Here is a 23,749-nt window from a genome sequence, read left to right as displayed (position 1 = left end):
AGTGGAAAAACCATGGTCTATGTGAATTATGGTAAGAAGCGCAGCCTGCTAAATTTTTTGAGTGGCTCTGCCCCTCCCCTCTTCCCGCCGCCAGCACATTTTCATCTGTCCTCAGAGGTGGCTGCTGTTCACACACAGGTGCTCTGTAGTGATGCAGGCCACTGCTTCCTTGGAGAGCGCATGGCGGTGTTCTCTCGCTAATGAAAAGGCTGTCATAATGGGTTAGGTCCTTAGGGGCTCTGCCCTTCTGTACTTGTATTCCCAGGGAGAAGAATCTCTCCCTTAATTACCGCATCACGCTGGGCAGAGGTGTGGCTGCTAATTGATTAGATGACCATGCTTCGCGTTGGTGTGGAACTGTTGGGTGGTTTTGTTTTTAAATAAAATAGATTTGAGTCAGTTAAGTGTATTTTGAAGAGATGAAGATTTCCTTTTATCAACCTCATGTCTTTAGTGCCATCCTTATTTTTTAACTTGGCCATAAGAAGGGCTAGCTCGACTTTTTTTGGCATTTTGCTGCTGGTGGCAAGCAGTGTCTTTTCCTCTCCTGCACCTCTGGTGTGCTCCCTTTATGTTTGGTAGCATCAGAATCCTTTATTTGGTTCAGTTTTCGTTCCCTCCTTCTGTCTTGGAGTGGTTGAACCCTGTTCTGAAATATGTATTTTTAAGATAGTGTTTAAAAGCAAACACCCTGCCTTTCTTGAAACCTCAGAAGCTGCTTGTGAAACAGCCGATAGGGCAAGCTGCCAAATCCACAGTTAAAACCGATCCCTTAATGACAAATTGTCAGACGATGTTAAACCTTCATTGTGATTGTGGTGTGAGAATTTTTCTTACTAATAAATGTTTAGGTGCTGAGCACCAGTTTCACGTTTGGAATGCTTTCTGTTCTAAAATTCTGCATGGTAAACCATCCCAAAAGAATCTCATGTGGCTAATCTGCTGTCTGCTGTAGGGAAGATTTTCAGCAAGCCAGTCCCCATTCTCCTTCATCTACATATTTATTTTTGTAATTTCGGGAAATGATTTTCTTTTGAGTGATGTGGACCAAGTCTCACTAGCTTTATCATTTTTAGGATAGAACTCTATATAAAATATATAAACAAAAAGGACCTACTGTATAGCAGAGGGAACAATATAACTGTATTCAGTGTCTTGCAATAACCTATCATAGAAAAGAATATGGAAAAGAATATGTATATGTTTGTGTACACACACACATATTTAACTGAATCACTTTCCTGTATACCTGAAATATTGTAAGTCAACTAAACTTCAGGTTTTTTTTTTTAATTTATTTTAATTGGAGGGTAATTACCTTACAGTATTGTGGTGGTTTTTCCCAAACATCGACATGAATCAGCCACAGGTGCACGTGGCTGATTCATCCTGAACCCATCCTGAACCCCCTTCCCACCTCCCTCCTCTCAACTTCAGTTTAACCAAAAAAAAAAAAGAAAAAAGAACTAGCTTCAGAATTATTTTTCTCCAACAGAGGAGGACTGGGGCCTTAATCTTTATTCCCAGGCCCTGAATTGTTTTTTGTTTTATTTTTAAGACGATACAGACTCTTCTGTTTGTCCCGGGAATTTCTAAGTACTTTCAGGAGTGAGTATTCATTCCTTCTTAAAACCTTCCAGAAGAATTCTGATGTTGCTGGTAGCCTGCTGATTAAGAATACAACTTAAAAACTGATATTAGTGTACAGCAAGCTATAACACTGAATGAATGAATTGATGAGGGAGACCAGGCTTGACAACTGATAATTGGGAGAGAAGAGGATAAATGTGTTAACATGCCTCCGCAGTCACAGCTGGCACTGAGATTTGGGGCTCTGGATACAGAGCTTTAGGAAGTCCTTCCACACTTACACCAAGAGCAGCCTGTTCTGTTCTAATGCCAGGGGCATTTTTTGACTTGATTTGCTTGACCTTAGCCCCGAACAACTTTTTTGACTTTGTGCTTAAGCCTTTCCTGTATCATCTTTGCTTGTATATTGGGCCTGTCTCTGGTTTCTAGATGGGAATGAGACAAGGAAGACTGAATGACTGACTGACCAGTGCATCTCCCGGAGTTGATTTCCTCTTATCAGCATCTCACAGCTCTCATCACAGCCCACTCTGTGGGCAGCATCCCCATTCATTGACGTCTCAGGGTTTAGATAGATCCTGGCAAAACTCATGGTCCTAGCTAGAAGCGGGACCTGGGGATCTCTAAATCTCTCTGAAAAATAACAAAGTCCTGACTTAAATTGCTCAATGTTCTTGCTACCAGAGGGGGCTTCCCTGGTGGCTCAGTGGTAAAGAATCTGCCTACAATGCAGAAGAGGCAGGTTCAATCCCTGGGTCAGGGAAGATCCTCTGGAGAAGGAAATGGCCACCCACTCCAGTATTTTTGCCTGAAAAATCCCATGGACAGAGGAGCCTGGTGGGCTACAGCCCACATGGTTGCAAAGAGTTGGACACAACTTGGTGATTAAACAAGAAGCAGCATCTAGTAAATTGGAGGGCATAGGCAGACTGTAACTCTAGTTCCTGGATTCGGTCCTGTGTTAGGTAGTGTGATTTGTGCTTCCCTCTCCTATTAGATAGGCAGGTTTATTGAAGGCTGGGCTGTATTTTATCCTTCCCTTTCTTCCCTAGAGTCTGTTAGAGTGCTTTGCACGTGATCATCTCTCAATGAATTACTTGTGAAATAAAAAAAGAAAAGAAAAATTACAACATGGGTATTATTCTTCACTTACCACCACCCTTGGGAAGTGTGTCTGTATTGATTTGTGAATCAGACATCTGTCTATTCAGTTTTTGACCATGTAAGTCACAGGTCTTAATAGTTTCACCTTAATAGGTTCAATAATGACAAAAAAGAACAACCTTTTCAGGATGAGAGGCTAAGGAGGATGTTTTCCCCTATCACTGGATTGTCTTAAGAACCCAGAGAGGAGACCGCAAGGAGGGCGTGCACTGCTGAGGGACTGTGTGGCTTCCTGAACTAGGGAGCAGAGCCGAGAGAGCCCTCCCAGCTTTGCTGAGTTGTGTTCTTGCCCCGGACACACAGCACCTCTGGCTGCAATGTTGTCTCTGGTTATAAATTGGCCTCATCTTCCCTGCTTTTGCGATGGGTGAACAGAGGGACACTGTTGGGAGTTTAGTCCAGGGTTGGAGAGGCCGTGGGGTCTTTATCAGAAGACTGTGGAGTTATTTTTAGTGGGAGAGCCGATCGGGAGCATGGCACCGAAGAACTGGCTTCACAGCACCTCGGCACCTTTCTGTGAGCATCTTAGGGGAGATCAGTTACCTTTCGGAACTGACCAAAACCTGTGAGGTCAGGGACTGTGTTTCCCAGGACTATTGCAGGTAGGGCAAGAATGAGATGGCCATTTTCTATTTTCTTCTTGATTCCCTGGTCTTTGTGACTCAGGGTGTGAGAGCTCTTGACGCTTGCAGCTCCTGGTTATGCAGCAGTGCAGAAGAGACCAGCTGTGTAGGGTGGTGGGAAAAGGACCTGTTGGACTGGTCTGCTTGGACCCGCCTTCCCCTCCCCCCACACTGGGCAGGGAGGGTGAAACTGCTGCTTACTGGCTTTGCCAAATGGGTCTCTCCTCATGGGTGGGCTACCATGGCGGGCAGGTGGGCAAGCAGGCAGTTCCCCACCCAGGAGCCCTCCATGGCGCCGGGCTGCTAGGGAGTCGTGCTGAGAGGGGCGGGGGGCAGGTGCTGGGCACGGGGTGTGCCACCTGCCCTGCCAGGGGCTCGCCTACTCAGAGCTGCTGAGGCTGAGGCTGCAGGGCCCTTGGGCCTGCTGGGAGGACTGTGGGTCACTGTACCTCTCCTTGCACCTTGTGGCCACATTCATGGTGTGCAGAGAGGCTGGGAGTGGTGAGGAGCTGGTAAATTGTGGGTAAATGAAGTCTCGAGAGGAAGAGGATTCTGGCCTAGGGCACACTGAGTTCAGGGTTGTAGTGTTTCTAAGTCCAGAGTTGTCACGTAGCTTAACTTGAATTTTCTCAGCCCTAGGAGGAAGAGGTTTTCCAGTGTGTGAGCTTGGTGTCCAAGACATGTTAGGTGAGGGTTAGTTACAGAGCCAGGCTTTGACGCAATGTAAGACAGGGTCAGGATGTGGTCTTCAGAACGTGCAGACCGTGCCCACTTCCTGCTGGAAGGCTTGTGTGCACAGAGACACTGAGAGCCCTCACGTCCACCAAGGATAGACCCTCCAAGCTCACCGCCAGCCCCTTGTGCAAGTGGGGAAACAGGTCCCAGGAGGGTGAACAACTGGCTCAAGCGATACAACCTGTTTGGGTGGTGCTGGATCTAGACTTGCTCTCTCGGGGACGTGGAGCTGTACCCCCATTGCTTCACTGCAGAAGCAGTCTTCTTGCTCAGCAGGCCTGTGCAGGGTCTCCCTGCAGCCCTCAGAGCAGAGGGGAGGCTGTGAAAGGACAGGTGGAAGGGCAGTCGGCCCAGCTCCACACTGACCACGAGCTCTGAAATCCTGCCAGAGACTGCGTCTATAGAGGCACCAGAAGGCCCTGGAGAATGGATTGAAAGCCACAGGCGCCAGCTCTCTAGCCCTGGCCTAGGTTGAAGCAGTCATATGAAGCAGAGATGTGCTAAGGGTTGTTGGGTAAAGAGTCATTCTGAAAAAGGCAGGAAGACCCTGCCCTTGGCTTTCTCTCATGAATAGGAGAGCATTTCTTGAAAGCATGTGAGGTGCTGGGCACTGAGGACATGGAGTTGACTGAAGCCCTGGAACTTCCCTTAGGTCACGCCTAGTCTAGCACCGGAGAATGCGATGGCACCCCACTCCAGTACTCTTGCCTGGAAACTCCCGTGGATGGAGGAGCCTGGTAGGCTGCAGTCCATGGAGTCGCTAAGGCACAACTGAGTGACTTCACTTTCACTTTTCATTTTCATGCATTGGAGAAGGAAATGGCAACCCACTCCAGTGTTCTTGCCTGGAGAATCCCAGGGATGGGGGAGCCTGGTGGGCTGCCGTCTATGGGGTTGCACAGAGTCGGACATGACTGAGGTGACTTAGCAGCAGCAGCCGCAGTCTTGCACAGTGGTGAACAAGACAGCCACCTAGAGTTGTGAAGGAGGCTGGCCGTTCCTCAGGAGCCAGGTCCTAGTGCAAGAAGGCTGCTGTCCTCAGGACGCCTGGAGTGACAGGTCAGGACCCTGTGAGGGCAGGGAAAACTTCCCGGAGGATGCGATGTCTGAGCTGAGGCTGACCAGGAAGAAGAATGGGAGTGGAGGATAGAGGCAGTGTTCCAGGCAGTAGGAAGTGGCGGCAAAGGCTGGAGGTCTGGAAGGACATGAGAAGACAGGTGGCAGGAGCCCAGGGTGAGACTCCAAGAAGGGACAAGGGCAGGGCTGGAGCTGCAGGCAGGAAAAGGGAGCCAGCCAGATGAAGGGAAAATCCGGAAACTGTGGATCTGAAAACCAGTTTTACATATATATGTGCACCTATTACATGTGTGTCGGAGAAGGCACTGGCACCCCACTCCAGTACTCTTGCCTGGAAAATTCCATGGATGGAGGAGCCTGGGAGGCTGCAGTCCATGGGGTCACGAAGAGTCACACACGACTGAGCAATTTCACTTTCACTTTTCACTTTCATGCATTGGAGAAGGAAATGCAGCCCACTCCAATGTTCTTGCCTGGAGAATCCCAGGGATGGGGGAGCCTGGTGGGCTGCCGTCTATGGGGTTGCACAGAGTCGGACACGACTGAAGCGACTTAGCTTAGCATTACATGTGTGTACATGCATGTGTACTTCATTTGTGTATGTTTAAGGGGAGCTGTGACCAGGAAGCCACATAGTGAAGTTCCTGGTGCTGAGTGTCCTGCAGTGATGACTTCGATGTCCCCCCACTTGTGTAGAGTTGAAGAGGGGCTGGTTTTTCTACACGCAGGTGTGGGTGAAGAGTAGGCCATCCAAGGTTTCAGTCCGGCAGGTGGGACTGGTTTCAGCTTTGGGGCCGGGCTGGCTCAGGACACTGTGGGGCTTCTTCAGGCTCAGGGCTCAGGCCCCATTTCCCTCTTCTCGTGGGGGCGTGATTCACGGGTCGTGGCTGCCACCGGGTGGGGAGGAGGGGCTCTGCAGGCTTTTTAGAGGCAACCTGTGGCGGCCGAGGCTAGTGGCTGGTGGAAAGCGGAAGTACCTGGTGGCCATTTCTCCTGCCCCTCCTGACAGGTGTTTCTGTCGCCCCTGTGTGGCAGCCTTGCGCTCTGCTCCCGCCACGGAGGAGCGTTTCCTGTCTGTGAGAAGGGGCCGTCCTCTGTGGCTGAGGCTCTGCCCCCTACAGCCTGGCTCGAGAGGGGCCCCCCTCCCTCCTGTCCTTGGCAGTCGGGCACAGGCACTTGCGTGGTGGGCCTTAACTTTCAGGGTTGTGGAGATGACCGTGCTGCAAACTGTAGAGTTCAGGGCACGGCCGGCAAAGTGTGTGAAAGCCGACCTAAGGTTAGCGTGAACACTGTCTGCCTCTAAAAGGTGTAACGGGACAGCGTTTCACTTGCTGACATGGTGGCCGTGGCCGTGGCCATGGCCTTGCAGGCAGCTGGGCTGTCTGCTCTCCTGCCAGAGAGCAAGTTTAGTTCCCATGCTAGTCCGGCTTTTACTGTTTCCCCTCCTGCCTTTCCCCAGAGACCATAAACCTGCCTACCTCCTGTTATGTTCTAGTTCTGATAGGAGTACCATTCAGAGTTCTTGGCAGGAGACCAGCCCACTTCTCCCTGGGTTGGTCTCCCCTCCTTTTCCCAGCGAGTTGGATGTGTTCGCTCCCCAGAGTTCTCTTATGCAGCTGGCTGGCCCCGTAGTGCCCAGAGATTGGAGCGCTCCTGCAGTGGGAGCCCAGCTGCTTCCCTCCCCAGTTTTAGGGGCTGGGCTTGAAAATAGAGACTCATAATCTCCCTTCCTCCTCCTTCCCCTCCGCCTCCCCCACCACACACCAAGCAAACTGGAGTGACCGGCTCGGGGGCGCAGAGCGGGACTCAGCCCGCCTCACTGCTCTGCATGGCATGACAGCAGCAGTCTGGAGGAAGCTTAATGGACGCGTGAGTGTGTGAACTCTGGGGCACGTTACTGTCTCAGACTGGCCCTTGGTGGCAGGTGTGGACTCATTCTGGTGTTAGGGAGACCAGAGCGCCTTCGGGGAGACGATGACCCACCCAGGTGTGTGTCTGCCAAGGCCGCCACCCTTTCTCGTGCGTGGGGAAATGGAAAGTGCTTCTAAATACCCCTGCTCTCCAGAAGAGCTAGGTGGGTGGTTTGGAGAATTTATTCTTGGAATCCCTTGCAGCACAATATCCTTTTCTTCCCTTAGCCATGTTCTTTGGCTCCTAAGCTGGACTTCCTACCTTCACTTCTCATAGGATGGGCCCATGACCCTGGCCTCGGGGAGACCGTGGGTGGAAGGTTAGTGAAGGAGTCACTGCTCTTTTGGTAGAAGGAGGAGGGGGGGGAGGGAGCCCAGGTTGCCAGCAGGTGTTTCGTGTCCCTCTCTGGCTGGCTAGAGAAGGGTACCCCCCCTGGCTCCTGTCTGCCGACCTCTTCGGACAGCCAGGGGATCACCCAAATGGAGACCATCCTCTTGCTGCTGAGGCCCGAGTGCCCAAGGCAGAGAGCAGATGATAGCCGCCCAGGCCTGCTAAGAGGGGAAGATTGGTTATTTTGGGGCTGTGACGAGCACCAGCCAGGGGCCAGTTTCTGCAGTAACCCCATGGAGAGCCCGGACAGCCGGGAGCTGCGGAACCACAGGCGTGGGGGCTGATGCCATCCCCTTCCCGTGTGTGGTGGCTAGTGATGTCGTTGTGAAGGTAACCCCCCTGGTCGGACAGGACAGCCCTGACACCCTACTTCTTGAGCCCCTGTGCCCTGGAGTTATTGGTCTCCCAATTCTAACTTTGATTCGGGCAAGAAGTGGTCATAGGAAGTTCTGTTTTGATAGTTTGACTTCTGATTGGGCATTTAAGCAGCTGAGAACTGAGTGCTTTCTTGATGCAAAAGTACCCTGGAAACCCCTTACTTAAGCCCCACGCTACATAGATCTTGGTTAGACAGAAAGCCTTTGCTTGGACATTAATCTGGGACTCTTAATGGGGTCCTCTGTTGCTCATCCCTCTAATCTCCCTGAATTCTCCCAACCCCCTGCCCCAAAAAACCAAACCTTTTATACGAAGAACTTTGGGAAAATGGAGCAGCGCCTCAAGGTCACTGGGTCATAAGTGGTGTTTGGCATAGTGAGCGGGTTTGGTGTTTGGTGAGAGATTTATGTTTTTTATTTGAGCAAAAGATTTCTTGGCGGGAGGCCTCTATGCCGTGTTCACAGTGCTTGCCCTGTGTACAGGGTTTGCCCCCTTTCCACCCCGACAGGTCGTTTTAATCCTCTTGCCCATAAACAAGTGCAGCAGGACGTGTCGGGCCAGCTCACATGACCTCGGTTATCTCTCCATGGAGTAGCCAGCATCAGCTTTGGATACCACAGTCACTTGACGTGGTAGAGCTGTCAGGGTCAAGAGGTGGAGATGCCAGGGGAAGCCTGGGTCCTCCAGGAACGGGAACCAGGAGTGCCTGTGATTCCTTAGGACCAGGTAGGAGAAGTCAGCTCTTGTGGCACAGGAGTGTGAAAAGGACAGCCAGACCGTTTCATTCTGTCTTGCCTTTCTCATCCCCGGATTCCTACTCCTGGTATCTCATTTCTCTTTCCCCTGTATCTCAGATCCTGTCTGCAGGGGCCCAGGACATGCAGCTGTGTCAGGAAACTGCCCCTGAGCCAGACACATACCAGCTCGTAAGATACAAAACCCAAGACTGAAAATCCCATCTTCCCAAACAGTGATCTCGTTCTGTTGTGTGAAGAACAGCTGGTGGTGGGAGCCTGGCTGCCACAGAAGGCTGCTGCGTCTCCACCGCTCAGGAGCTGGGTGTGTGGCTAGGTTTTCACCCCCACTGCCACTGCTCTGAGTTTCCGCGTCTCACCACGGAAGAGGCGGGGCTCTTGGTACGTAACAGTCAGGGGCTCTAGCCACACGGTGAGTGTGTGTGTGTGCGCTTCTTAAATACTAGTCACATTCCCCATTGTGCCTGTTAATTTGTAACGTTTCCAGTTCCATATACCTGGAAAATCTTGGCAAGATTGTTGACACTGTGTATTTCAAAGCTCCGGTGTACACTCTGGGTTTTCCTAGGGTTGGATGTGTGTGTGTTTCAAGTGCTTTTGATCGGGGCAAGTAGAGTGGCCTTTTATGGAAGGGATAAAACAGTTGAGCTGCTGGAGCCCTTTCTGGCTCTGCCAGAAAGCCATGTCCAAGTCCAGGCTGTGCAAATAGATGACCAGAACTTGGTCTTCGACTCCAGCCAGTTCAAAAGATCCTTTTTTTTTTTTTTTTGAAAATAGAGAATTTGTGGTAAGCATTGGGTAAAAAGTTAAAGCCAAAAGCCATGTCTTTTTCTGGCAACCTGCAGACTAAGTTAGGAAAGCATGTGGAATTGTAGTAATAATAGCTAGCATGTCGTGAGCATTTAGTATATGCTAGGAATTGTTCTAAGTGTCTGGGATGGTGTTGGATGATTCTGACTTGAGCCCTTCATCTTTTCTTGATAGAACCCCCTTTATTGCCTGTGGGTTCTTTGTCCTTGTCCTGGTGGTGGCATGGACCAGACAGAACAACAAGCTGGGGAGCAGTGTCCTCCTGCAGCTAGGCATATTCTTCTAACCGGAGGTATCCCAGCAAGGGGGGCGGGAGTTGGGGGGGAGTGGGTTGCACTCAGTCTTCAGGTTTTTATTTAAGCCAGCATGCCGATTGGCAGTTAGAGCTGCCCTTCAGGATTTGTTGGGGGGAGGATCTGTATCCCTTTTGCAGCCATCCTTTCTTCCCTGCCCTCTCTGAGTGAATTTGGAGATGGAAAGCTAGAAACTTGGCTGCTTGCCTCCTTCAGAACAGCCAGCATTCTCTTGTCTGCAGTCTGTAATAAATAGTGCCTCTCACAACGCCCTGCAGTGGCCCCTTCCTCCCCAGCACCGCCTGTCGGTTGAGGCTCTAGTTCCTGAGGGCTTCCACCAGCGCAGGAGTCCACCTGCACCAGAGGACCTCGCTCCCAGGTTCACGCCACAGACGTCGGAAAGCTCAGCGCCACCAGCAGCGTCCTCTGAACCCACGCCTGCCTGCCACCTTGGCCAGGGCTAAACTGGCCTTTTCTGGACTCCTTTCTCTTAGAACCAGCCCAGAGTCTCTTTCTTGAATTCTGTCTCTGAAAAGATGAATTAACTATTAAAGCGCTTTTTAAGAAGGCACTTACAATGGAAAATGACTGTCACCTCATTTACCATACTCTCTGCTCCTGGGTCGTGCACACAGATAGCCAGAGCACCCTGGAATAGGACCGTTGTTGCCGCCAGAAAACGAACAGGGTTTGGCTTCCCAGGCAGACCTAGGCCCAGTGTCAGCAGCTGTCTTGTGCTCAGTCCCAGGGAGAAACCTGTGCTTTCCAGTCTTCTCCACCAAGCTTCTGACAAATGAGCCCTCCTGTTCATCCAGCATGCTAAGGCACCAGCCCAGGCCATGGCCACGCCATGTAGCAGGATTCAGCAGCCTCTGCCCTTGGCCTTGGTTGAGACTGCAGTGGGAGTGATGGGCCCAGTGAGGTAGAAAAGAAGTGTGTCTGTGACTTCAGTTACCAAGCAGGGAAGACAGTTCTGAAAAGTGCTTGCCCCTGCTGTGTCAGGGACTGTCCCAGGCTCCCCTCTACCCGCCCTCTCCGGAAGTTCTGCTTGGTCTTCCTTCATCAGCCCTTCTCTCCTGTAAGGCAGTACCCATTCAGAATTCCTTTCCTCCAGCCTGTTCTTCATCTCCACCTGGATTTCTGTTTCCTTAGACCCTCCCTCCTGCCCAGCCACTCCAGATGTTCCAGTCCTCTTATGTCAAACCCTCACCTAGAGTGTGAAGGTTAAGAAACCCCAGTCTCTACTGCCCATGCTCCTTGGAGAGCAAAGATACGTTCCTGTCCCACGTTGGAACACTGAATTCACTTTCCTATTCCGGACTCGGGTTTAAGTGTCGTGTTAGTTGCTCAGTCGTGTCCAACTCTTTGCGACTCCTGGGACTATAGCCCACCAGACTCTGTCCATGGAATTCTCCAGGCACGAATACTGGAGTGGGTATGAATTCTTTCTCCAGGAGATCTTCCCAACCCAGGTATGCACTGCAGGTGGATTCTTTACCATCTGAGCCACCAGGTTTAGGTATTAAGTATGGTTAATATAGTGCTTCAGAGACCGTGGAGGGCCCTGACGGGATGGGCTGGCCCGAGAATACAACTGTCATTTGTAACATGTTCGTATGGGAAAAGGTTCCTCCTCAGAATGGAACTTTGGTTAAGTTGGGGGTTTCTTTGCTAATACGCTACAGCAGATTTGTGTGTGCCTTGTGGGAGCATTCTCATCACTTGTAGTCATAGCGCTATCACAAAAGTAAGTTGTCTTTCTAGATGCCAAATGCCAAAGATAAACACGCACACACCACTTCCTACCCAGAAAGTTTTCTGGAGAGCTGTGCTCAGCTCCTGCAGTTGTTCTGAATTCTCCATTCTGACTGATTTGACCTGTTGTCAGTTAGCACCGGTTCAGGGGTAGCCCTCATTCCTCAGCTTGTTTGTCCTTTCCTGCTTGGGTTTCTAGTGATCTGCTGAAGGAGAAAGATAACCCCTCTGCCTGCAGGAGCAGCCCAGTGGGCAGTTAATCATGGGAAGAGCAGCCAGTTGGATTTTTAGTGGTCACTTCAGTGGAACAGCCACCTGGCAGCCTGGCCAGGTCGAGACAGTGCTGAGAGAGGTGGTGCGGCCTTGGTGGCGTCTGCTCTCATCCTGCTTGAGCTCTGAGCTCAGCCTGGCCAGGTGGAGACGGTGCTGAAAGAGGTGGTGCGGCCTTGGTGGCGTCTGCTCTCGCCCTGCTTGAGCTCTGAACTTGTGGCCACGGTGACTTCTGGGCAGCAGACTTTAGGCCCAGTCTTCTTTCTGACGTTTCCTCCTCCTCCTCCAACTCCCTCTTTGAAACTGGAGAAGTCAGGAGGTAGTAGTTTTTCCCACTTTGAGAGGAAGATGCAGTGGGAAGAGGCACTTGTCTTACTCAGCACCTTCCAGTGTAGAGCTGGAACCATATAGAACCCAGAAGGCCTGTTTTTGAGCCTCAAGAAGACATTTGAAGGAAACTGCATGGGAAGGGCAGAGACACGGGGTTAAATCTGCACCCAGGTAGAAAGGCTGTTGCATAAACGCTGCGATAGGGTTGGTTTTTGTTTTTAAGATCTCGTGCTTCTTTTTCACTTTGTGTTGGCAAAAGCCCCAGGAGAAGATGGGAGATTCCGGGAGGAGATGATTATGCTGGGTGGTGAGTCAACTGAGCTCCCCAGCTGCCGTTTTTAGTTCCTCTGCTTTTCTGTAACAGGAGGCAGTTTGAGGAGGGGTGGGAGGCAGAGTGGGGATGCTGATTTTTACCAAGAAACGGGGCAGGGGTGTATGGGTGATCTCTGGGGTCGACTCAATTCATTGGTTCAAGGAGGAAATACTGAAGCAAAGCTCTCAGTGTGGCAAACACCAAGGAAATGTCTCCTAAAGTCTCTGTCACTTCCCCACATCAGTAGCTCTTCGAGTGGCTTCAGCTGCCTTACATTGTCACAGCAAGACACCGTGGTTTTGATTGAATGTGGAGAGGCAGAGAGCCGTGTGAAGTGCGAGGGCCTGGGGCTTGTGGGGCAGCAGGCAGTTCAAGGAGAGGGAGCCCCCTCTGGGATGAAAGGAGCTGGGGATGGGAGTAGGGGGCAGCTGCTGCTTGGCTTTGCCTATATTCTGAGTCTGTCTCCAGTTCTCCTTGATGACCACCCTGGCCTCGAGCTTTGTGAGAGATGGCGTACCAAGGGCCTTGTCTCCACTGGAGAGAAAGCTTGTTAGTGAGACTAACGCTCCACAGATGTCACCCATCTTTGGGGCACCCAGTCTGTGGCCCATTGCCTGCTTGGATGTTGTCTGCAGAGTACACTGATACGGGTTACTGGTGTAGATCCCAGAAACTGTCATGAAGATGCCCCAACATGTTTTCTTATTCATTCGTACGCATTTATTCATTCATTACCTTACTGAATGCTTCCGCTCTGTGCTATAGGCATTGTTGTGGGCCATGAATCATACAGACCAAGGGCCTTCCCTGTATGGTGTAGTCTAGTGAGAAGGACGGACAGTAACCAGTCAACTTCAAAGGGCAGTAAACGCCCTGAAAGAGGGGAGAGGGATCTTGCAGCCAGAAGCTTTGATCTTCCTTCCTCTGCCCTTGCTTATCTCCTTGAGGGAGGAGGGAAGCAACTTTAGGGATCATAAAGTTGTACCACTTTTATTCTGTATAATTTCCACAAGTATTATAAAGCAGGGGAGCTAGGTGCGCGCCCTGTTAGGCACTCGGCACACAAGGGTGACCTCTGACTTCTCAGAGCACAAAGAGCGGAGTTAAGGCATAGAAGCCCAAAGTCAGAAGAGCTGAGTGGGCACAGACAGGGCGCTGTGAGATAGAGGGAGAGGTCAGTCTCAGCTAAGAAGGTGTCTGGATAACTATTTGAATAAAGGGATTTCGGATAAGCAAGGGATAAGAGGGTTACTTACATGGACCACTTAAAAGAAGGTATTTCATGAGAGCAGGAGCCTTTCAGTATGTGTATCTGTAGCTCTCCACACCACCGTTCCGATCCAATCCCTACACAGCAACCAGGGTGGTAGAGCTGGGGTCCCACCACAGGTCTGTCTGACTCCGGAGGGACACCCTGCACCACTTTGACGGCCAGACGGTGGCTCAAGACAAACTACTGGGCAAAGAAAAGGCACTTAGAGGGTGGCCTGGGCACCTCGGCTGCCCTGGCTCGTCTCCGTCAGCTCCCCACAATCCTGTGTCAGGAGAGCCAGACCTTTCTGATGCAGACTGCCTTCTGCCTCCCCCAGAGCCCTGGGCTGCTGGCAGGCTGGCTCTCCTGTGATATGGAGGAACTTGCTGGTCTCCATGGTTACAGTAACCCACTGGTACGGGAGGAGCCGAATGGAGCGTGAGGCTGGCAGTGTGAGCTTCCCATAGCCCGTGGCACCGTGTGGCACTGGTATGTCGGCTGTCTCTGGGCCTCTTCGGAAAGGAAGGGGTTAAGGAGCTGACAAGGACGGGAAGAGCGGGCACACCTTCCTCCTCTTCTGGGCTGCTCTGAGGGCAGAGGCGTGGCTGCCTTCTTATTCACCCACTTCTCCTGGCAGGAGTGGTTTTATGTTAGGAAGGAGGGTCCTTTTTGTCTGACAGCCTTGCCATGGTAGGAATTTAACTTTTCCTCATTCTAGAAGGAATACCAGCTTTGCCGCACTTGTAATCAAGTTCTTAGAGATTATAGCTCTTCTCAGAGCTCAGAGAACCCCTGTAGATGGAAAACAAAAGTTCCTACCTGAAAGTGAAGAGAGATCACAGAAAACATGGCAGAGACCTTGCTGTGCACCAGGCTCCGTGGTCAACACTGGCGTGGATTTTCTCATTTCCTCTTCACACTAATCCTGTGAAGTGGGAGCAGCTAGAGTCCTCATGTCTAGAGATCTGGCGGCTCCAAGTGTTCTCGCTGGTGGTGGTCTGAGCTGGTAAGGAGCAAAGCAGGGCTCCCAGCAGGCCCGGCGCCTCCCGAGCTCTGCCGTGCCGTCCACAGGCACATCGTGAGTCTCATGTACAGTCCCCCTCCTCTCAGTCCCTTGGAGGCAGAAGCCAAATCTCTCTTGACTTTGTAAACGGGCTTCAGCGGTGGGCGCTCAGTGAAGGTGTGCTGAACAGGCAACAGTAATTGGAGATTGAGACAGAGACCAGGCCCTGGGCGAGTGGATGCCCAGGGATGAAGTGGTGTGGAAACTTCTAAAGCTCTGGTTGCTCCGTAGAATCCACCGTGTTTGAAGAGGAGCCCAGCATTTCAAGTGACTCAGAAGACAGGAGATCTGAGGGGTGCTCCTGGCACGGTGGCTTCTGTGCATGAAGGGGTGTGAGCTGGAGGGTGGCTCAGCTCGGCTCTCACTGTGGTCAGTTCTTGCCCGCCAGACTTCCAGGCAGGCGCTGGCTCTGCCGTGGCTGCTGGGAGGCGCGCGGACTCCCTGCGCGGCCTGGGCTGCAGTGCCAGTCTCCCATCCTCGGGGTGAGACTTGCAGCTCAGACAGCCGGATGACAGCGAGCCACCTTGCTTTCGACTTCGCCTCCGTCGCAGGCTCTGCTGGCCTCCTTTGTTGGGGAGGCATCCATCTACCTCTTCATACAAGCCCACTGCCCCTCTGCAGTGAAGTGTTAGGGGATTGCAGGGGTTCCTCAGGCGGAGGGTCACAGTTCATGGTGGGGGTGCGTCCAGGCCCTCCACCCGTCAATGCTCGCCAGCCTTCCCAGAGCTCTCCTGCCCAGCACGCTCCGCTGGCTTCTTGACTGCCGGCAGTTGAGAGGACAGTTGCTCAGGACGAGCGGGTGCAGAGAAGGCTCCTGGGTGTGTGAGGAGGGCGGGTGAAAGAGCTAGTGCTCTGCCCCGTGGCGCCCCAGCTCAGGCCTGCCCTGTCCCTCCGCAGCGTCTCTGCGGTCAGTGCTCGGTACTTCCTCAGTTTACAAAACTTTGCCTCCCACACATGCAGTTGAGGAAACGATCCCTGTGTCACATCGCAGAACCCTGGAGCCTAGGAAATGCAGCCATTTGACCCCACTCTGGCATCTGAATTGGGGGGCAGGCCTGACAGCCCAGGGTCCAGAATAAAGCCTGATCTCTTGCACTGAGTTGAGTGCCCACTTTGAAGGAGTGAGAGGAGTGGGTGCTGTGAAATAGCCCCCAGCCCCACAACTGGCCTTAACCAGACATGGCGCTCCTGCTGTCCCAAGCACCTTTCCTGAGGCTTCACATCTATCCCTCCTCCTAGTCTGTGAACGAAGAGCCAGAGACTTCTGCTTCTTTGGGGAAAAATAAGAGCAGAGTAGTCTTCAAGAAGGGTTGAAGGGAAGCTGGTAAATGCAGCCATGAGGAACAGCAGAGTGCTGGAGTGGGCACGAAAACACTGGGCCCCAGGCCCAGCTCTGCACTGGCAGGCTGGCCTTGGGCAAGTCTCTTAACTTCTGTGCTTAAATTTCTCATATATAAAATGAATGTGCTACCTACCCTGTAGGTTTATGGTGTGGAGAACACAGGATATACAGCAGACGGTAGTACCAGGGATGTCGAGGCTGTTGACCAGGGCTATACAGAAGGTGAACACGGAGTAGCGCCGTCTCCCATGTGTCTGTTGCAGGTGCTGTGAGGGCACCGGGAGCTCTGCCCTTCCCTGGAGGAGTTGATGGCCTCCTGGCATGAGTGCTTTAAAAAGAGTTGCCTAATGGGAAAGATGCTAGCCTAGAGTAGTGGAATGAGTGTGAAGTAGATCTGGCAACCAGAGGAAAAGCCAGTACCAGAACACAGCAAGGAGGGCTCAGCAGGCGCCTGGACTGCAGGGGCTTGGCCAGAGGCAGGTGTGAGGAATGGCTGCCCCTGCTGTGCCCAGGCCCGGGGGAGCCTGGAGACGGTCTCCCAGAATCGGGGCTAGAAGGAATTAGAGAACGTTTGGTTTGTACCCAACTTTTGGGCAAAATTTAGGATTAAACATCTCATTGTCTATCAGTGACAAAGGTTCTTCTTCTAGAATCCATAGACCTAAGGGGCTTTCCAGGGTTCCTGAATCTCCTGATACTATGTCCAGAACACTCCATACAAGTGGAGTGTGCATTTTTCTAAGGTTGAACGCTGCTTTCTGTGAAGTAGGAGGTCCATCTGCCACTGTTGGACAGCTGGTGCTGCTCCCCCCACCCCCACCCTTGGTCCTGATGGCGGTTTTGCCGCCGCTCTCTGGGGCAGCCTGTCTGATTCACACGGAGGCCCCCCTCCACTCCCAGGTGTGAGCCCCTATCCAGGTCCCACCTGCTGCAGGTGCAGTAATGGCTTTATGGCAGCCTGGGCTGGAGTAAGTCTCCTCCTCACCCTCTCCCAGCTGTTACCCAGCAGAGCACCTTGGGGAGGGTGGGGCAGCCCACTTCCGGGGAGGGGGAGGGAGAAGGAAGTGGATCTAAACCCGCCTCTTTCTCTCTCTGTCTCCCTCCCTTCCCGTTCCCCTGGGCCCCTTTCCTCCCACCTGGCTCCTGGGCAGTGTCCGAGGACTGCGTCGGTTTCCTGGCCACCAGGCCTCGGCCTGAAAGAAGCCGCGGGGCTCTGTCCCCGTCCCTCTCCTTGCCAAGCCCGGGCTCTCTCTGCTAGTGGTGGTTTCGGTTGCGACACAGTCCAGGTTCCCAGAGCCGCTCGGCCTGGCTGCTGCGCTCTTTTTCATTGAGGAGGTGGTGGAAGGTGTCGCCTGCTTCAGCTGAGTAAGGGTGGCTGACGGCGCCAGCAGCCCCCGCCCTGGGCCTGGCTCTTCCCGGCCTCTGTACTTTGCCCTCGCTGCCTGACAGGTTCTGCTCTGGGCTCTGCTGAATGGAAGTCGCTGGTAGTCCTTGTCCCTTTCTCCAGCCGGGTATGTTTCCCCCTGTTTTTGTTTTGTTTTTTTGCTGTGGAATTGCCCCCTTCTCTTTCATCCCTCCCACCCCACACGCAGGATCCTTGAGGAGTTGCTAAATGGAGCCAGGCACTAACTAGCGCAAGGCAGTGCCCTTCCTGGGAAGAGGCGCGGGTCCCGAGAAGAGTCGACCCTTAGGTGGAGTCAGCAGGCCTGGCCAGAGTGAAAGGAAGGGAACGAGACAGGCCAAGGCCCCGGGCGGGCGCACGAGTGCCACGGTGAGGGGAGACGGAGCCGGGGCGGCCCCCCGGGGCAGTGCCCAAGGGACAGCTTCCTCCGTTCCACAGGGCCCAGGCGCACTCTGCCTCTGGCCCAGGAGCGCCTGTCGCCCTTCCCAGCTTGGCCCCTTCCCGGCCCTGGGGAAGTCTCGGGACACTCGAGGCCAGCCCTGAGTGCAAGGCCCCAAAGCGTGAGGTTTTCTTGGGAGGAACTGTTGGTCAGAGCCTCCAGCGTTAGGGAAGGGGCCCTGCCTACCTGAGTCAGCGCCGGGCCGCTCGGGGTGGAGGCTGTCTTCCGGGCGAACCTGGCAACACGCCTAGGCCGGGTTCTGAGATCCCAGGTTGAAGGGCCCACTGGATAGAAGACTTTGTTTTTCTTCATCTTCATGCCCTGAATTCTCCCCTCTCCTCGAATGAGGACCCTAAAGCTGCTTAGGCCCAACTTCTCAGTCAGGCCTGCTAAGTAACTTGTGTGTTTTGCTGTTTGGTTCCAAATCCTACCTCCCAGGGTGACCCCTTGTTCTTTCTGAAAGCTGCCTGAGGGCCATGGTGTCTACTTTCAGCGGACTTCCTGAGACCTTTGGGGCCTGCCCATTCTGTGGTGTCGGCCAGAGCTTGGAGGATGCTGTGTTCTGTGTCTGTGCGCAAGGAGGGTGGAGGTGGGGGGCAGAGCATGGTTCTGGCCAGATCCTGTTTAGTTGGCCCAGAAGGACAGCCAGTCATCAGCCTCCCACCTTGTTGGTGAGATCTGTGTCCATGTTACATGGGCCTAGTCAGAGCCGTGGAAGGGCCCTGTCTCCATGGTCGCACTTGCACCCCTGCCTCTGCTTCAGCCTTCAAAGAAGCCGCCTGGCGCAGGGGCCTGGTCCAAGGAACATTACCTACTGAGGACTTTCTCTTCTTCCTGTCCCTCATCCCTGCTGTGGGAACTGTGTCTCTACATGGAAGAGGCAGAAGGGTGAGAGAAGGACTGTGTCCTTGGCATCCTGAGAGTTGGGTGGTTTGGTCAGAAAGGGGAGCGTGTGACTTGTAGAGCGGGGGAATCAAAGAACACGCCCCAGCGTTTTCTGCTGCTTTGGGACCCAGACAGGCAGAACCTTCTCTTTGAGTGTCCTGGAGACCTCGCTTGGAACTAACCCTTTGCAGATGCCCTGGCGAGTCCCTTCCTGTGAAGGCAAGGTGGCCGATGCTCAGCTGGGACCTCTCCCCAGCAGGGACATCTCCCCAGCGGGGGGACCCTGCATTTCTTGGCCTCCATCTGAGCTGCAGCTGGATCAGGAGGACTTGACTTAGATGTGAAAGTCTTGTTGACCGTGAGATTTCTGGCTCTGCAGACAGGCTGTGTAGCATTTGAAGTGAAGTGAAAATCGCTCAATCGTGTCTGACTCTCTGCAACCCCATGGCCCATAGCCTTCCGGTCTCCTCTGTCCATGGAATTCTCCAGGCCAGAATACTGGAGTGGGTCACCCAGACATTCCTTTCTCCAGGGGATCTTCCCAACCCAGGAATTGAACCCACGTCTCTTCTCATTTCAGGCGGATTCTTTGCCGTCTGAGCCACCAGGAACCAAAAATAATGGTAATCGTGGTTGTTCTTTATTAAGATTGGCTAAGGCATTTTACCTGTTCTTTGGAAGGAATGATGCTAAAGCTGAAACTCCAGTACTTTGGCCACCTCATGTGAAGAGTTGACTCATTGGAAAAGACTCTGATGCTGGGAGGGATTGGGGGCAGGAGGATAAGGGGACGACAGAGGATGAGATGGCTGGCTGGCATCACCGACTCGATGGACGTGCGTTTGAGTGAACTTTGGGAGTTGATGATGGACAGGGAGGCCTGGCGTGCTGCAATTCATGGGGTCGCAAAGAGTCGGACACGACTGAGCAACTGAACTGAACTGAAAGCATTTAACATGTTTTCTGTCACCTAAGGAATGTGAAATAGGACTGTTTTATCACCACTTTACAGATAAGAAACTAATGCTAGTAAGTGGGGGGAGCCTGACCTAGAACCTCGGTCTGTTGGACAGAGTTCCTCGGCACCCACTAGACCATCTGCTGGTACCCACACGTGGGATCATCCCATGTCGGGCATCTTGTAGGATTTCTTCCTGCTTTGTAGTAATGTCATCTCCCTCTTAAGGATGTTGTTGGTGATAGTAAAATTAACATGTGTTGAGTAAGAGGCAGATTTGAGACCCGAACCCTGGCATCTGTCTCTCCACCTGTACTCGTAATCACGCCTCTCTGTTCCAGTATGGAGGACGTTTGTTGCTGTTCCTTGAAGATAGTGTGCAGCTGAGCCTGGGAGTGAGCAGTGGGGAGAGGGTGCTGGCCAGCTGTGCCACACACAGCAGCCCCAGGGCTGAGAAACATGGAGACAGAGGGGCCAAGCTCAGGATGGGCAGTCAGACGTCCAGATTTAGCTTCTGGGAGCGAAGGACCCAGACCCTCAGGTCAACACTAAATTCTCATTCCAGACTCTGAGGACTTGGTCACTGCCAGACTCCTGCTGCCTTTGGCTCATATCCTCAGAAAATAGGGGCGTGACCAGAAACTTAGGAGGTGAATTAGAGGTTGCCAAGGAAACTTTTCCACCCATCTTCCTCTCTCGGAAGTGGGGGCAGAGGGAAGTTTTTCCTTGTCCGTGGCCCCTTAGGGCTGAAAAGCAACTGGTTGGGGAAGCATATGCTCCTTGCCGAGGAACCCTGGACAGTTCCTTGGGTGGTAACAAGTCATTTCTTTGTGGTTTTTGAGGGTTTCACTGAGAGCCAGAAAGGACTGTAAAAGAAAGAACTTTGAGGCACACTTCTTTGGTCCCACTTCTTGCTTCCAGATTGTATCCTTGAAGTTTCCAGGGCAACTCTGGATGGCTCTGGGACAGGGCTCTGACTGCTCTTGACCCGCGTGACGCTGGAGCAGTGGCATCGGGTGCTCTGAAGAGGCAGATCAGGGCTTTTGACCAGCGTTAGACCAGACTCTTAACAGTTTGATTGAGATGTAACTCACATCCCATACAGTTCACCCTTTAAAGTGTACGCTTAAGGGGCTTTTAGTAAATTCATGGAGCTGTGTATCCATCACCACAGTCACAGAATTCTAATGAAAAATTCATTAGAATTTTTTCATTACCGCAGAAAGAAACCTCAGCCCTTAGCTGTCATCCCTAAGGCCCCCTCCCCTTTGGGGAGTCCCCTCAGCCCTAGACTCATTTCTTTTTTTGTCTTTCTGGATTTGCCCACTCCAGAGGAGGCGTTTCATATAAAGGGAATTGTACAGCCTGCAGTCCTTCATGGCTAGTCTTGTTCACTTAGCATAACATTTTCAAGGTTCACCCATGTTGTAGCATTTGTTGGTACTCCTTTTTCTTTGTTTAATTGCCCATGAATATTCCACTGTGTGGATATTTCACAGTTTGTGTGTCCATTTGTCAGTTGATGGGCATTTGCGTTGTTTCCACTGTTTGGCGATTGTGAGTGTGGGATATTATGAACGTCCATGGGTGTACAAGTTGTTCTTAGGTGTGTAGCTAGGAGTGGATCACTTGGAACTCTACATTTAGCCTTCTGAGGGCCATACAGGTCTTCATACAGATGGATGTTTTCATCTGGACCATGCCTTTTTTGTGTTATGTTTTTGTGTCTGTTGGTGCCAATTGTTGTCATTTCTGCTTCCTCACACCCTTACTTGAGCTAGGGGATATCTAAGGAGGGCCTTGCTCAGACCATCATTCCATGTTTTCACTGCACAAGTGTTTATTGAGCATCTACCATAATCCAGGCTACCTAGGTGCTGAGTTGTATCAGTGAATAAATGATACGTGCCCGCCCTCATGAGCTTCCATTCTTACGAGATAGACAACGAATCAACATAAAGTCATACTCAGTAAAGATAAATGTAAAGCACTGGGTGCCAAGTGCTTTGCAGTAATTCTGACCATGTTGCCCCTGCAAGTCTTCAGTTTTGGCCCGATTAAAGTGTGAGCAGGCCACAGGGAGGGCAGTAGGCAGCGCTCCCCTACATGAGGAGGAGGAACTGTTGGGCTGTTCACGGGGACGTATTGCCAGAGAGTGGAGCCAGGGATGGGACGGCTCCTAGTAGGATGTTGACACTGGACCCCGGCTGTGCTCTTCTGGAGTGGAGTGGGGCTCGCTTTCCCTCTCCTCTTACTCCCCTGCCTTATGACTTGCTCTCTGCATGCCTCCCAGCCTCCTGGCGTCTGCCCCCCTACCCCAGCCTCTTACGATTTATTGCAGAGAGCTAAGGGCCAGGGCGTGGGGAGCTAAAGGGTGGCACACTTCAAGGTGTGCGTGTTTCTACCCGGCAGCCCCCCTTGGGACACCTCGACAAGCCCAGCAGTAAGTCCAACATGCTGCGGGGCCGCAACTCAGCCACCTCTGCTGACGAGCAGCCCCATATCGGCAACTACCGGCTCCTTAAGACCATCGGCAAGGGTAACTTCGCCAAGGTGAAGCTGGCTCGGCATATCCTGACTGGGAAAGAGGTGAGCGCTGGACCTGGGGGCACAGCAGCATCTCCCGCTGTTGATACCCCAGCAGTAGTGGTAGGGCTACTCCCCAGGACAGCCTTCTGTTTATCAGGCAGAAATGAGATCTGAAAAGAGAGGGATGCTCAGAGGGATAGGGCCAGAAGAAGGCGGAAATATGAAGGAAGAAGCAGATTTGAATCCTGATCTTAGCCTGGTCAAAGAGATAATCTCGGGCTTTTTTGTCTCTTGTGCAGGTAGCTGTAAAGATCATTGACAAGACTCAGCTGAATTCCTCCAGCCTCCAGAAAGTAAGCTCACAGTACATGCTGTCCCTTTATAAACCTCCATCAGGAGTCACTCATCTGCTCATCCCATCTGGACCTCCTCCTGAACCCCTGGGCTTCCTAGGTGGCACAGTGTAGGAAATGCGGATTCAATCCCTGGGTCGGGAAGATCCCCTGGAAGAGGAAATGGCAACCCACTCCAGTATTTTTGCCTGGGAAATTCCATGACAGAGGAGCCTGGCAGGTTATGGTCTGTGGGATCCCAAAGAGTCAGACATTATCGAGCACACACACAGACACTGGAACCCCTAGTTCAGATTCTCCGGTTATTTTGTTGTCCCCACTATCCCTCTCCATGGCTCTGCTATCTTCAGGATTTTGTTGGATCCTGTGTGCTGACTTCTCCTCCTTGGGCTTCCTGGCCTCAGGCACTGGCTCGTTAGAAGTCTTTCTGCCCTTTCCCAGCCCCTCGGCCTACCTGTCTGACCTACTTCCTGCATCTTGTTATTTTCTGGCTTGTGACCAGCCCGTATGCAAAAACGCATGTATACAGCTATTACTCGAAACACAAGCAATTGCTTTAACATCTGGAATGATCCAGGGGAGTGGGTCTCGAAGTACAGGGATAAGAGGAGGCAGAGAACCTGCCCCTGGATTCTGGGCCAGCTCCATTTCAGAGAATGGGAATGGAGGGCTGGGGTTTTTAGAAACTGAACTCTAGTTTCAAGCCTTTCATAGTACGTGCAGATTAAGGACAGGTACTCCCAGTTTTCCTTCTCACTTTTAGGCTCCTCCTGACTAACAGTTGCAAAGTCGTTTGCATGTAGTCTTTGCAAGGTGAGGCTTTGGCTTCCCTTGACTTACAGTGGAAACTGAGGTCTTACTAGCTGGTCAAGGAACCCTCCAGGTGGCACCACATACGTAGGAGTGAGGAAAGAAGGCTTTCATTTGCAGAGGAGGGACAGCTTACCAGTGACTGGCTGGTGTAGAGCTGGAAACAGCCCTCTCCCCACTGCCATGGGCTCAGGCAGTTTAGGGGAAGGAAGAAATCTCCCATCGGGCTCCCGGAAAGCAGCCCCGTTTCAGGTCAGTCAGATTTGCTCATTCTCCAGATGACCCTGGCTCAGATTTTCTGACCTTGATTAACCCAGATCTT

At 52.3% G+C, this 23,749-nt stretch overlaps 1 protein-coding gene across 10 annotated transcripts in view; it reads left to right on the top strand.

Annotated features, from left to right (window-relative positions):
- The window catches only part of MARK2 (microtubule affinity regulating kinase 2), a 57,695-nt gene that overhangs the window by 19,947 nt on the left and 13,999 nt on the right, over nt 1-23,749 (top strand). For 8 of the 10 annotated variants that reach the window (XM_055580976.1, XM_055580972.1, XM_055580980.1 and 5 more), the window contains exons 2-3: nt 22,148-22,324; nt 22,564-22,617. In XM_055580976.1, the coding sequence (XP_055436951.1) occupies nt 22,190-22,324; nt 22,564-22,617 (189 nt within the window). In that variant the 5' untranslated portion in view covers nt 22,148-22,189. Of the gene's footprint in view, nt 1-17,140; nt 17,563-19,383; nt 19,401-22,147; nt 22,325-22,563; nt 22,618-23,749 lie in introns of those variants that run through there. The other 2 variants (XM_055580977.1, XM_055580974.1) reach the window with 2 other exon arrangements.

The sequence above is a fragment of the Bubalus kerabau genome, chromosome 5 (genome assembly GCF_029407905.1).
Source record: "Bubalus kerabau isolate K-KA32 ecotype Philippines breed swamp buffalo chromosome 5, PCC_UOA_SB_1v2, whole genome shotgun sequence".
NCBI lineage: Eukaryota > Metazoa > Chordata > Mammalia > Artiodactyla > Bovidae > Bubalus > Bubalus kerabau.
Note: the sequence above shows the minus strand (reverse complement) of the source record. Positions and strands in the feature narration are given on the sequence as shown.